The sequence below is a fragment of the Orcinus orca genome, chromosome 2, assembly GCF_937001465.1.
Source record: "Orcinus orca chromosome 2, mOrcOrc1.1, whole genome shotgun sequence".
Taxonomy (NCBI): domain Eukaryota; kingdom Metazoa; phylum Chordata; class Mammalia; order Artiodactyla; family Delphinidae; genus Orcinus; species Orcinus orca.
Genome location: NC_064560.1, coordinates 164,540,308 through 164,554,744, shown reverse-complemented (window position 1 = coordinate 164,554,744; position 14,437 = coordinate 164,540,308). Strand labels below are relative to the sequence as shown.

The 14,437-nt window shown below is 43.2% G+C and overlaps 1 protein-coding gene across 5 annotated transcripts in view; it reads right to left on the bottom strand.

Annotated features, from left to right (window-relative positions):
• Nucleotides 1-14,437, bottom strand: part of MTHFD1 (methylenetetrahydrofolate dehydrogenase, cyclohydrolase and formyltetrahydrofolate synthetase 1) — a 58,721-nt gene that overhangs the window by 27,285 nt on the left and 16,999 nt on the right. For 4 of the 5 annotated variants that reach the window (XM_049706370.1, XM_049706369.1, XM_004262119.4 and 1 more), the window contains exons 3-8: nucleotides 11,489-11,548; nucleotides 10,757-10,810; nucleotides 9,750-9,886; nucleotides 9,528-9,628; nucleotides 7,620-7,756; nucleotides 6,616-6,727 (exon numbers count right to left, since the gene is read on the bottom strand). In XM_049706370.1, the coding sequence (XP_049562327.1) occupies nucleotides 6,616-6,727; nucleotides 7,620-7,756; nucleotides 9,528-9,628; nucleotides 9,750-9,886; nucleotides 10,757-10,810; nucleotides 11,489-11,548 (601 nt within the window). Of the gene's footprint in view, nucleotides 1-6,615; nucleotides 6,728-7,619; nucleotides 7,757-9,527; nucleotides 9,629-9,749; nucleotides 9,887-10,756; nucleotides 10,811-11,488; nucleotides 11,549-14,437 lie in introns of those variants that run through there. The other variant, XM_033423474.2, reaches the window with a different exon arrangement.

Here is a 14,437-nt window from a genome sequence, read left to right as displayed (position 1 = left end):
AAAAAACCAGTATGGTACTGGCACAAAAACAGAAATATAGATTAATGGAACAGGATAGAAAGCCCAGAGATAAACCCACACACATATGATCACTTTATTTTTGATAAAGGAGGCAAGAATATACAATGGAGAAAAGACAGCCTCTTCAATAAGTGGTGCTGGGAAAACTGCACAGCTACATATAAAAAAAATGAAATTAGAACACTCCCTAACACCATACACAAAAATACACTCAAAATGGATTTAGACCTAAATGTAAGGCCAGACACTATCAAACTCTTAGAGGAAAACACAGGCAGACACTCTATGATATAAATCACAGCAAGATCCTTTTTGACCCACCTCCTAGAGAAATGGAAATAAAAACAAAAATAAACAAATGGGACCTAATGAAACTTAAAAGCTTTTGCAAAGCAAAGGAAACCATAAATGAGACGAAAAGACAACCCTCAGAATGGGAGAAAATATTTGCAAATGAAGCAACTGACAAGAGGATTAATCTCCAAAATATACAAGCAGCTCATGCAGTGCAATAAAAAAAAAAAACCAACAACCCAATCCAAAAATGGGCAGAAGACCTAAATAGACATTTCTCTAAAGAAGATATACAGATTGCCAACAAACACATGAAAAAATGCTCAACATTACTAATTATTAGAGAAATGCAAATCAAAACGACCATGAGATATCACCTTACACCCCTCAGAATGGCCATCATCAAAAAATCTACAAACAATAAATGCTGGAGAGGGTGTGGAGAAAAGGGAACCCTCTTGCACTGTTGGTGGGAATGTAAATTGATACAGCCACTATGGAGAACAGTATGGAGGTTCCTTAAAAAACTAAAAATAGAACTACCATACAACACAGCAATCCCACTACTGGACATATACCCTGAGAAAACCATAATTCAAAAAGAGTCATGTACCACAATGTTCACTGCAGCACTATTAACAATAGCCAGGACATGGAAGCAACCTAAGGGTCCATTGATAGATGAGTGGATAAAGAAGATGTGGCACATATATACAGTGGAATATTACTCAGCCATTAAAAGAAACAAAATTGAGTTATTTGTAGTGAGGTGGATGGACCTAGAGTCTGTCACACAGAGTGAAGTAAGTTAGTAAGAGAAAAACAAATACTGAACACTAACACATATATATGGAATCTAAAAAAAAAAAATGGTTCTGATGAACCTAGGGGCAGGACAGGAATAAAGACGCAGACAGAGAGAACGGACTTGAGGACACGGGGAAGGGGGAGGGTAAGCTGGGACAAAGTGAGAGAGTGGCATTGACATATATACACTACCAAACGTAAAATAGATAGCTAGTGGGAAGCAGCCGCATAGCACAGGGAGATCAGCTCGGTGCTTTGTGACCACCTAGAGGGGTGGGAGGGAGACGCAAGAGGGACGGGATATGGGGATATATGTGTACGTATAGCTGATTCACTTTGTTATACAGCAGAAACTAACACAACAATGCAAAGCAATTATACTCCAATAAAGATGTTTAAAAAAAAAAAAAAGGCTGTGGGATGACAGGTGTTTGCTATCTCCTAGGGAGAAACTTACTTTACCTGCAAAATTCCACAAGATGCTTAAGTGGTTTTTCAGAACCAGGAGAATCCTTTTGTCTTCTGTCAGGTGGCAAATAAAATACCAACTGTGTTTTATGCTTAAAGCCAACCACCAAGTATACAATGAGCACCTTTTAAAATGTTAATTTGCCAAGGCCTTCAAAGGAATTTTTTGGGTGCACAAAGCCCCAGCTATATCGCAGCTGCCAGATACGGTTTCTACAGCAACTGTCAGCATTTTGTAAGCTCCAGGCATGAGCTGGAGGAACAATTCAACATCCAATTCCAAAGACGAGCAGCTACTTAAATGTATGCAAAAAGGCAAAGAATATAATTACACTCCCGTTAAAAGGATACAAGAACTACAAATCTTAGCAGCAAAGAACAGCTATTCAAGAGAACAAAACCCCATGATGCATCACTGCTCACTCACTCCTACACTTGGCTTCAGTGCACTTCCAGGAGGGGCTGGGGACAGGGCTAGACCTTGTGGTTGGTTCTAAGGCAGGACCTGGTAAGATCTTAGCCATTTCACCTCTTTGATCAGATTGCCACAACTAAGAAAGGAAGCCTCAGGATTCAGCCAAAAAGCCAGAATTAAGCGACTTCAGCTCTAGGATCAGCTCTTTCACTAACCTCGAGTCTCCAGCCCCTGTGGGCTCCTTACTGATCAGAAGTCCAAAGGGGCAAAGAAGGATGAACACTACCTATTTCACAAGCTTGAGGAGAATCACGTAAATTGTGTGTGTTTCTTGAGATTGCAAAAACACTCTCCGGGCTTCCCTGGTGGCGCAGTTGTTAAGAATCCGCCCGCCAATGCAGGGGACATGGGTTTGAGACCTGGTCTGGGAAGATCCCACATGCCGCGGAGCAACTAAGCCCGTGCGCCACAACTACTGAGCCTGTGCTCTAGAGCCCGTGAGCCACAGCTACTGAAGCCCACACACCTAGAGCCCGTGCTCCGCAACAAGAGAAGCCACTGTAATGAGAAGCCTGCGCACCGCAACAAAGAGTAGCCCCCGCTCGCCGCAACTAGAGAAAGCCTGCGCGCAGCAACAAAGACCCAATGCAGCCAAAAATAAATAAATTTTTAAAAAAAAGAAAAAACATTCTCCAAACATAAGGGTTTCTCTTCCTACCCTAGATAACATTAGATATTTTCTATATGTACTCTCAGGAGCTGGTGAACACAACCTCTTGTGATGGTTTCAGGCTTATAAGGCAGCAAGCTACGGCAATGGCAGAACACTTCCTCTCATAATCACTAAGGTCGTTTCAAAATGCCAGGGAAATAACGGTTGAGGGTTGCCCTTGTATGGGTTTCAATTGTCTAACACACCGAAGTTAGCTAAAAATACCCCTGTACCTCCTTCTATTTATGAATGTTAGTCACTTTCTCCGTGTGTTTCTGCACATACAGGAGACACGTCAATTACTGCACAACCTCACGCTGCACTGGGTGAGCTCAGCTCTGCTCCTTAATCAAATGCTATCAGGGCTGGCTTCAGTGCCCTGTGATGTACGTACAGGGTTTCACGGAAGGTGTGATGTGGTCAGTGGAAAAGTGACTGTCTCTAAGCATGTGGCTTCAGTAACCATCAAACATTTTGCTTATCTATCCCAGCCCTAGAATTTCTCTTTCATCTGGAACTATTAGTGCAAAACTACTTAAGATCCAGCTGAGGGACTTCCCTGGCAGTCCAATGTTAGGACTCTGCGCTTCCACTCCAGGGGGCATGGGTTTATAATCCCTGGTTGGGGAACTAAGATCCTGCGAGCTGCACGGTAGAGGAAAAAAGAAAACCCAATCCAGCTGAGCCTTGAGTCCTTCGCATGTAATTTGGGGGCCCCAATAACAGGGTCCAGTATAGAAGCCACTACGCTGGATAGGTTGAGACTGGATTGAGAGGGGTTAGGAATCTGTTCCCCCCTTTTATAACCCTTCCAAATAAAACACTATTAATCCAGCCCTTTTCAAATTATCTTTAGTAAACCACCAGGAAGAACACTTTTACATGCTTCTCTGGCCAATACTTTCTGCTCTGTACTTGAATCTTAAAAAAATATTCCTCAAAAAAAACCCCAACAAAACAAAAACCCATAACAAAAAAAAACAACAAAAAACTACGTACCTTAATTCATCCTTAATTTGGAAAATAAGATGTCATCCCTGAAAGGACCATGCAAACGATTTAAATCAAAATATGAACCAAGAAGTGGCCCAGTTGTGGAAAGTGGTGTTTCAAGAGTGAACATTTGAACCCTCCTGCACTGTTGGTGGGAATGTGAATTGGTACAGTCACTATAGAGAACAGTATGGAGGCTCCTTAAAAAACTACAAATAGAGCTGCCATACGATCCGGCAATCCCACTCCTGCGCATATATCCAGAGAAAACCACAATTCAAAAAGATACATGCACTCCAATGTTCACTGCAGCCCTGTTTACGATAGCCAGGACATGGAAGCAACCTAAATGCCCATCAACAGAGGAATGGATAAAGAAGATGCGGTACATATATACAATGAAATACTACTCAGCCATAAAAGAGAACGAAATAATGCCATTTGCAGCAACATGGATGGACCCAGAGATTGTCATACTGAGTGAAGTAAGTCAGAGAAAGACAAATATCATGATATCACTTCTATGTGGAATCTAAAAAAAGGGGTACAAATGAACTCACCTACAAAACAGAAATAGAGTTACAGATGTAGAAAACAAACTTTGGGTTACCAGGGGGTAAAAGGGGAAGTGATAAATTCGGAGACTGGGATTGACACATTCACACTATTATATATAAAATAGATAACTAATAAGGACCTACTGTACAGCACAGGGAACTCTACTCAATACTCTGTAATGGCCTATATGGGAAAAGAATCTAAAAAAGAGTGGATATATGTATGCCTGATTCACTTTGCTGTGCACCTGAAACTAACACAACATTGTAAATCAACTATACATCAGTAACAATTAAAAAAAAAAAAAGGAATGAACACTTGCAAAGAGCAGTCTTTAGGTCCTCCCGCTCACCCTCGGGTCTGTAACAGTGATCCTGCCTTCCTTGGGGAACAGTAACGATACTTATTCACCTATATCCCCAGGATCAGAAAAAGTACAGCTGACCAGGAGGAAAGATACTGCTCTGACCTTATTCATACTTTACCTTCTACATGAGGAATAAATGTGAATAGGAGGTTAAGTTTCATGTGTAAGCCATACGAGACTCAAGAGCCCTACCCAGGTTTTTCTTCTTTCCTCTCTCAAATCCAGTCTAAAACAAAAAAAGTCAAAAGCAGAAATATGATATAGAAGATGCAAGGTTTTAAACAGAATGAGCTTGAATGTCACGTTGCAAGTACTGAAAGTGAGGAGTTGTAGGACAGCAATTTCTTTATCACCCATCAGATAATTACACTACAAGAAAAGGAGTGATCAATTATGAGCTACTGTCTTAAAAACATGATACGGAGAGTGGGAGGGAGGTTAAAAACGGTGAAGGCTTGACAGTGACTCATGTTCCTGGCAGCTTAGTGACTATATTTCAAACTTGAGATGGGAGGGGAGGAAAAAGAATATTCTTGCTATAACTCTTTTTAACATTCCAACAGATATGGCTGCCAGCAGTCAGAAGGCACACGCTGGACACGGCACCTAGAGGCAGACTAGTGGAGAAAAGGCACAGGACACCAAGCATGAGTGACATACAATGAGAGAAACACCAAGTTCTGCGGGAGGGGAGGGAGGGAGAGAAGGAGTTTGAAAGAAGGAGAGATCATCTCTCTTTTTTTTTTTTTATCATCTCTTGCTGAAGGAAAATCAGACAAGGTTTGGAAGGAAGAATGGACATTTTGGACAGAGAGGAGGTGGGGAGGAAGTCATTGGAAGTGATGATCACGGTTGCGCTTTATTCAGTTGTGTAGCCCAAGGCCTGGAGTGGTGCCTGATGCACAGAAAGTCGCTTGATTAAAAATTGTTCCTTTTTTGAACCCACGAGGTATGTATACAAGTATTCACTGAACTGTCCTTTCAGATTTTACATTTGAAAACTTCATGAGGAAAAGAACAGCCTGCCCCACTAAAGATGCAGGCAGAGGGGCAGCAAAGTACAAACAGGCATGTGCAGGAGAGCATGTGGTCCATTTTACAACAGTTTAAGACAGGTAATCAAAAAGTGTGTGTGAGAAAGAAGGCCACAGAGGTGGCTGAAACTAGTATGGGGCTAAGGAGTCTGGCAGGTAACACGGAAGAAAGAGGCTCACAGGTCCACATCAAGACCCATAAACATGGCAAGAGTGCACAGATGGATCTGAGTGGGAGTCAGCTGGCGGTAGGGAGACCAGGGAGAAATTTATAGCAGTGCATCCAGCAGAGAGGGTGACTCTCAGTGGTGACACTGAGAACAGAGAAGAAAGGGAAAAAACTCATAAAATTTAAAAACAGATCCATACATGGAACGATTGGGAGGGAAACTAAAAGGTTTCAGACTTGTGGGAAGGAAGAATGGTGATGATATCACTAACCAAAACGGCGCAGTGAGGAGTAACTTAGGGACGAGGATACAAGGACAGTTTTGGACACGACTATAATGTTGGCTTTATCCTTGACCTAGAAACAGCCCAGGCCAAACATCTTTGCAAAGCCCTAACTAGAGGACTCTTGACACAATGTGTCCCTCTCCTGGAGTCTCACAGCACTTTGCAAAGATCACACTATATTTTAACCATCCTTTGTTAAAATCCATCTCTACGTGATGATGAAGCGAGAAATCATCTTGCCTCCTCTCCCACCCTCTCCCTGGACAAGGTCATCTTGGACTGCACGGCACGGCACAGTGGCTAAAATCACAGGCTCTTCCTGCAAGGGGCAACTATGCCGTCTACTAACTTCATGCCCCCATGGGTAGGCTGATCACTCTAAACCTTAGCACTTCAAGCCTAAAATGGGACAAGGGGTTCTCGCTTGGGCTTCATCTTCCTCTGCCCAGCCCGCCTCCAGAAACCACCTTTTTCCCCCAGCAACACTCACCTGGGACATAATTGATTCCACAGTCGATGACTATTGCCCCAGGTTTGATCCATTCCCCTTTCACCATTTCAGGCTGACCAGTTGCAACTACCAGGATGTCACCTTTACTTACCTAGGGAAAGACAGTTCTGACTTCAGAAACTGAACAGTGAAACATAAAAAAAATCTAGAAGTGGAAAGGACATCCGTAAGCTTTGTATGAAATTCTTCATTGTCGTCAGCTATTTTATGCAGGCCACACACTGTCTCTGACAGCTCTTCATATACTGTGCTCATTCCTACACACGTCAAAACCTCCCCTTTCACTACATATTTTACTGAATGGGGAACCTGATGAGAACCTTTGAGACAGGGAGTAGTACAGGCTTGGAGCCACAGGCCTGGGACAACGTCCCTGAATTACATGACACCTGGAGACTGCCCCCTCTTCCCCAGAATGTGGGGACCACCACCTTCAGCAGAGCATTGCTTGGGGAGGATTAAAGAGGTGCTGGGCCTCTCTTCTGGTCTGTCGCCACATTTAAGAGACTGCACTGTCAATGGGATGATTCCTGGGAATCATTCCTGGGAATTCCTGGGCTCAGGAATCTGATGCAGGGGTCAAGAACAAGCTGTGACCGAGGTCACAAGACCACTGTCCATAACCCGCTCTGGACACCTCCACCTCTGAGACCACCCACTGTCGCATACGTGGGATCTGGCTGCCATGGGTCAATCCCAGTTCCTATACTGCTAACCCCTATCTACCACCAGATGGACTGGCACAGAAAGAATACAGTCCAAACAAAAATCTGCATAGACTTGGACAAGTTTTAAATTTGAATTTGTTTCTTCATCTTCTAAAACAGACAAGAATCACAGAATTGTTAGAGGGGTTAAACACGGTAATGAGGTAATAAAGTACATGGCAGCTTCTGGCACTTAAATATGAACCATCCTCATTAGGCAAGAACCCCTGCCACACGCAGGAACGGGCATGCAAACGCGCGCGCGCGACCCCTTACCTCCTCGCCTAGGTGGGCAGTCTTGGAGTGGCAGGTGGTCACTGTGGCATGGCTCCACAGAAGCAGGTCATGCATTGGGGCACCAACAATTTTACTGCGCCCGACCACCACAGCGTGCCTTCCAGCGATCTGCACCCCTGAAAGAAAAGCCAGCGTGCATCAGAGAACTGGGGGAAGCTGCCCTCCTTCGCATGCCACCTAAATGGGAGAACTCAGGACAAGTGCACAAAAGCAGGTTCTTAGCATCAAAAAGCAATCTTCCTAAAACCATCCCTTTGTTGGCTACTCAGGGTTTCAGCTACAAGTTGGGACTTGTACATGTGTCCTTCTTGCTGTGGGTTTCTGAGAGGAGCTTAAGCCAAGATCCATTCATCGAGTCATAGGAGAGTGGGGAGAAAACCTACACTCAAATCAGAAAGAAACCCTGACATACAGCTAAACAGCCATATGGAAGAAGAGGACATATTACATTACATGGGAAAAACAGTTATAGGAAACAGGGTGAACGTAATGGGGTGGAGGGAAATTAGATTAGTATCAGTAACCCTTTAGTTCCTCATCCAAATTTCTCTTTTGGCTTAGGGCCTGAGCCACAGGATTATTTGCAGGGAAGTGATAAAGGGGAACTTAACTGTAGTAAAAAATTTTCTTTTTGTTTACTGAGCACCCATTCTTCTGGCATTATCCCAATGTCCTTTTCAGGACTGACATACTCTCCTCAGTAGAGATGGTGTGGGTGAACACCCAAGAGTGAACAAGTGATCATATTTCATCCCCTGGACAATGAGATCCATCCCATGACTCTTAGGCACAAGGATGCAACAGGCTGGAGCTGCTCGGGGCCACCAAGTAGAGCTCAGAACGAGCCACCACGCAAAGGGGAGCGGAAATAAGGTCCTGAGGACTCTACCGAGCCCTTCTATCCAGCCCCACTGAAGCGGACTCTTCCTTAAGGCAGTTTATGTTTAAACTGTGCTTCTTGTTTAACATTAACTCTATCCAAAAAAGGTAAGTTTCTATATAATGCTAACATCATGAACATCTAGAAGTAAAGGCCTCAAAGTGTGAAGTGTTTAGAAGGTAACTTTCTATACTTTTTAGGGTACAGTAAAGGACCTGAAGCTGCATTAGGGCAAATGGTCGCTTCAATATCAACAAGAGGAGGTGGGGAGCCTACAGCTGCCACGGCTCATGGGATTTTTTCTATCAAGTTGGAACACACTGTGTGCTAAACATGCTGTAGAGTATAAATTTTGCTGTAGGACTGAACAATGATAGCTGTCCCAAGGCTTACAGATTGACCTTTCCTTGCCAGCCACAGAAAATTTTTCACTTACGTTAGCTAAAACTTTCCACTTTAAATTTCTGATCCACTTCCTTTAAACAGGGTGCACTTCCTTGTAAAAAATAACCTCTGCTAAAAAGTATTCATGATGAAATTAAAATACCAAGAGGCTGACTAGGTAACGGGGTAATACGGCCAATTATCCAAGGAATCCATTTCCCAGATCTACAGCGGTGACTCGGGGCCCATTCTGGGATTCAGACTTTTCACTTTGCACCCTACGGACTATCTGAATCTTTATTATCACATAGGTTACTTTTTCACACAAAATAAATTGCTTTGAACTCAAATAACTCTGAGTTCAAATCTTGGCTCTGCTGCCTCTTGGACAAATTACTCAATCTCTCTGAGAATGTCTTCTCAGCTATTAAACAATAAGAATACCTACCTACTTCATAGGGCTGTTGAGAAAATGAGAATTTAGGTAAAGAAGCCCCTAGCACACAGGTCCTGTGCCAATCAAGCCCACTTATTTAGGGCTCACAGTGTATCTCCCCTATACCTCTGAAGGTCAAGACCAGGCTCCATGAAATGGTGCTTTGTTTTTGTCTGTTTGTTTTTACCTGTCTCCTTGATGAGTTCCAAGCATCCTTTGGGTGTACAAGGGATGAAACAGTCATTTAGGTCACCTCTAGCAAGTTTTCCAGCACTGATGCTAGTCAATCTAAAACAAGGAAAGTGATCGGCGTCTTTACTCTTTAGAACCAAAATGATGTGTTCCTGAAGTAGAAATACATTATAGTCGCAATCATGCAATATGGTACAGAAAGCCAAGTCACACTCACCCGTCCACATCCTTTTCGGGTGCAATAGCGTTGAGCAATGCTTCAGTGTTAATGGGATTCTCTGAATCTAAAGGTAGCTGCACTATGAAACCATGCACATTGAGGTCTTCATTCAAAGATGTAATGCACTTTAACACCTAAAAATAATACCACATACAACTTATATACCACATAGAAATCAACAGGGTGGAGAAACACTTTCCAGGTCAGAAGTCCCATTTTCCCCCCGAGAGTTTAACTGTAGTCCTCTCAGAATGTACCTTGCCTTGGATCCTGAGAGCAACTCTACCTTAACACAGAATGTAACCTTCAGGTGTCTTGCAAGAAATCCAACAAACAAAAGAGCTAAGAACTTTAATAAACTATTACTGCAACAGTAAAATCCATGGTACCATCACCCAAATCAAGATTTCTGTGATGACAGAAATGTTCTGTAATTTGTACCTTACAATAGTGGCTACTAAAATACTTGAAATGTGGCTTGGTTCAACTGAGGAACGGAATTTTAAACTTTATTTCATTTTAATTAAATGACCACATGGGGTTAGTGGCTATCCTGCTGGACAATGCAGATGTAGAACATTTCCACGACCTCAGGAAGTCCCTTTTCCCTCCTGCCGCTTCCCAGTTAATCCCCCACAGTTCTGACTTTACTAACCCATGATCTGTTCTGCCTATTCTTGAACATCACAGAAATGAAATATACATTTCATTTTTCAAGTGCAGGTAACAACAGGACAGTGATCAGTTTTCAATGAACATCGCAGGTGATTTGCAAACAAATGATGCAGCAATCACACTGTGAGTACCAAACATTCATACCTAGCACTGCCCCATTTACTCTGTGGGTATTTTCAAAGATTTCCTGAAGGCTGAGTCTGTGAAGAAAGAATTACCTGGAGGTTTCATGTATGCTGAATGCATCAGTCCCTAAAGTTGCACTAAACTAAAACCAGAGAGGAAAGCATTTCAGCTGCCCTCTTAACAGTTGATTCTTAACAGCTCACCTCAGATTCTGTGGCCGTTCGCGGTAACTTAATGTGCGTGGCTTTGATCCCGATCTGCAAGAATGAACATTTAAAACAGGTGCATGGCAAAAGGACTTGAGACATGGGCCCATTTCTTCTACAGATGTGACTAAGACAAACCAGGAGGTGGCAGGCATCATTTCACCCTCATATATCCTGAAGAACGAGTCTCTCACTTTGACCCATCCATCGTTTACTTGTTAACTGTCACCACAGCACTTAAGCAGTTTTATGTCCACTATTCCTGCTCTTTGTTTTTTGTTTTGTTTTGTTTTGTTTTTGCGGTATGCGGGCCTCTCACTGCTGTGGCCTCTCCCGCCGCGGAGCACAGGCTCCGGACGCGCAGGATCAGCGGCCATGGCTCACAGGCCCAGCCGCTCCGTGGCATGTGGGATCTTCCCGGACCGGGGCACGAACCCGTGTCCCCTGCATCGGCAGGCGGACTCTCAACCACTGTCCCACCAGGGAAGCCCTATTCCTGCTCTTTAGAAGCAAGCAGATCACTGATTAGAAAACATTCCAGGGCAAACCAGAGGCTGAAGCTCTGTCACCCATTTCTAACTTGCGAAATACATAAACTGAAGCATGCTGTGGGTGATAAAAGTTTTTGTGGGGGGAGCACAAAGGGGAAGGGGTGGCAGACAGGACCTGGGGAGGGGGAGGGGTAAGAGTGGAGGGCGGGGGCGTTGGCGCCGCTGTTCTGGGCTTTACCTCTTCAGCAGCCTTCAGCTTCACATTTATATAAAGATTAGAATCATCTCTGTTGCCGACCTAGAAAAATAAAGACATGCAAATCAGACGATTAGGGAAAGGCAAAGTGTATGGAAAAGCTTCTAAAATTTTAGTTTTGACAAAAGGAATATTTAATCACGAGACTCCTGTTAGGGTGGACCTAATCCTAGCTCTCACGGAAGAGACGCCCACGCCAGGCAAAGGGCAGTCTGCTGCCTCAAGACAGAGGAAGAAGCATGCAGAAGCCAAATCCCCTGCCCCACCATGCTAGGTCTCACTATGTTCCCTGTTTCTTTAATCACGGACATATTTAGTTTTCCACTGTAATCATTTATCTAAAATTTTCCTTTACAAATATTTTTCCACGTTTCGGTGGTTGACATTTGTCCTTTTCAAAGTTGAAACGTCCTCTCGGGGTGATATGCCACAATAAGTTTGGTTTCTCCCAAAACTGCAGAGGGAAAAATGGTACGTCCTTGACACCAAAGGTAACTGATGCATGGTTGCTTTAAACAGGACAACTGTGGAGAAAGAAGCTGGCCCTAGGAACAGAGTATCTCCAGGTCTGGTCACGCTGATGCAGTTACTGGAAGCTCCCCTCAGGCTCACAGAGCACGGCCTTACTCTTAGCTGCAGGTGTCCTTTATAGAGAAGTCTCAGTTTTGCCAGTGCTAATTTGAATTTCAAGAGCCAGATGAATGCGGTGAGGGGAATTTGATTTTTCTATGGGTTATTTGCACCTAAGTGCATTAGGTGCTTCCTGTGGGGCTTCCCTAGAATTTTAGTGCCTCTCATGTTTCATTTTTGTCATTTTATATATATGACCTTTGCCCCTATCATCCAACCTTCATTGATTCAGTTACCAGATTTAATACACTCTGGGATTTTTAGAACAAAGTAGGAAACAGAGTACTGTTTTTTCATTTTTATTAATATTGTAAACAAAGAATTTTGCCTGCCATTTCAGTTCTATAAGGATCAAGTCATTAGCCCCTGCAGTTGCTGACCTGCAAGTACACCCTGAAAGGAATTCAGGGTGCAGCATTCCATGTTTTGGAATATACGGGCCCCTTAGATAGTTCAAATGCATGTCTTAGGAAGAATTTCAATGACCCCAGATTCTTGCATCTTCCCACACATAGAAAAGCCCTAAAAGTATTAACTGAGGGGACTTCCCTGGTGGTGCAGTGGTTAAGAATCCACCTGCCAATGCAGGGGACATGGGTTTGAGCCCTGGTCTGGGAAGATTCCACATGCGGCAGAGCAGCTAAGCCCGTGAGCCACAACTACTGAGCCTGCGCTCTAGAGCCAGCGAGCCACAACTACTAAGCCCGTGTGCCACTACTGAAGCCCACACACCTAGAGCCCATGCTCCGCAACAAGAGAAGCCACTGCAATGAGAAGCCCGTGCACCGCAACGAAGAGTAGCCCCCGCTCACCACAACTAAAGAAAGCCCGCGTGCAGCAGCGAAGCCCGACACAGCCAAAATTTAAACAAATGAATAAATAAATTTATTTTTTTTAAAAAGTATTAACTGAGATAGCTGATCCTGTGACCAGCAGTAGCCTTTCACTGAGATCTTGACTGCCTGTATCTCCCAGCCCAAATTCACACACACACACACATTATCTATATACTGGCTCCTCCCCTACCTCTTTGGAACAGTTTCTCTGAGCAATTAGAGACTGTCACTGTCTCCTAGGCTATAGCACTCAGTAAGACACTGAATAAACTCAACTCACAGCTCTCACGTGGTACTTTTTTAAGTTGACAATATTTATAACTACAATTAGTTATTACGACTTAACTCGGAGATTAAATGGTTTTATCACTCACTGCCGTTTTTTTTTTTTTTATAAATTATAACTTGTCTGTTCTATACTTTATCTTCACCTCTCATGTAGCTAAATGCAACTGTAAGTCACTTTTCCAGGAATGGCGTGTGGGCATTTTCCTGAGTCTGTGTGCACCTGAAAATATTTCTCTGCTGTCTTTGCACTTGAAGGCACTGAGTTTGTTTGGCTGAGTTTGGAGTCATGACATTTTCCTTCAGAGTTGCTGTCTTTGGCATCTAGTGTGACAGAAGTCTGAAGTCTTTTGTTGTTGTTCCTTTATAGGTAACTTTTCTGTCTGAATGTTTCTGAAGGAATTTTTCTGAAACTCCAAAACTACCACCAGTTTTTTAACAGAAAGCTTAACAGTTATGAGCATATGTCAAAATCTTACTGTAATCCTAATGCAAAGAAAAAGACCTCTTAAGATCCAGTTCAAATATTCTCATCTAGGCATTTCATAGGGAAAAATGGTTATATAATCATTGATAGACTGGATGCAAAAAGAATGTTTAGTTGAAGAACAGTAGATTCTTGACTGACAGGCAAGTGGGTGGATGGCCTACTGGTTTCCCAGAACAAATCTTAATCCCATTATAGTTTATTAAAAAAAAATCACTTAAGCGTTTTATCAGAAATACCAATTTCTTCCTTGAAGGACGTGAATTACATCATCCAAAAAACGTCCTATTGAGACAGAAAAGGAAGTGGGCAGGGCACAACCATTACAAGAATGACACAACCATTAAGAACAGGATACCACAAAAATTGGTTAGAACACATTAGGTCCAAGATGGCGGAAGAGTCTACTTCCAGTGGACCTTGAGCCTCATTATACACTCATTGTAATACATCAGCATATGCTAAATGACACACCCATGGGTGCCATGACAGTTCCGAGGCTGACCATAAAAGGCCCAATTCCTGGAAGTCCCTGCCCTTCCTCCAAAATACCTGGACTAATCCTCCCACGTGTTAGCCTATGAAATTACCCAGCCCATAAAAACTAGCCACCCCCACACCACGGAACCACTCTCTCCTTTTAAGATGGCCTACGCTGTCTATGGAACGTGTATCTCTCTAAATAAACTTGCT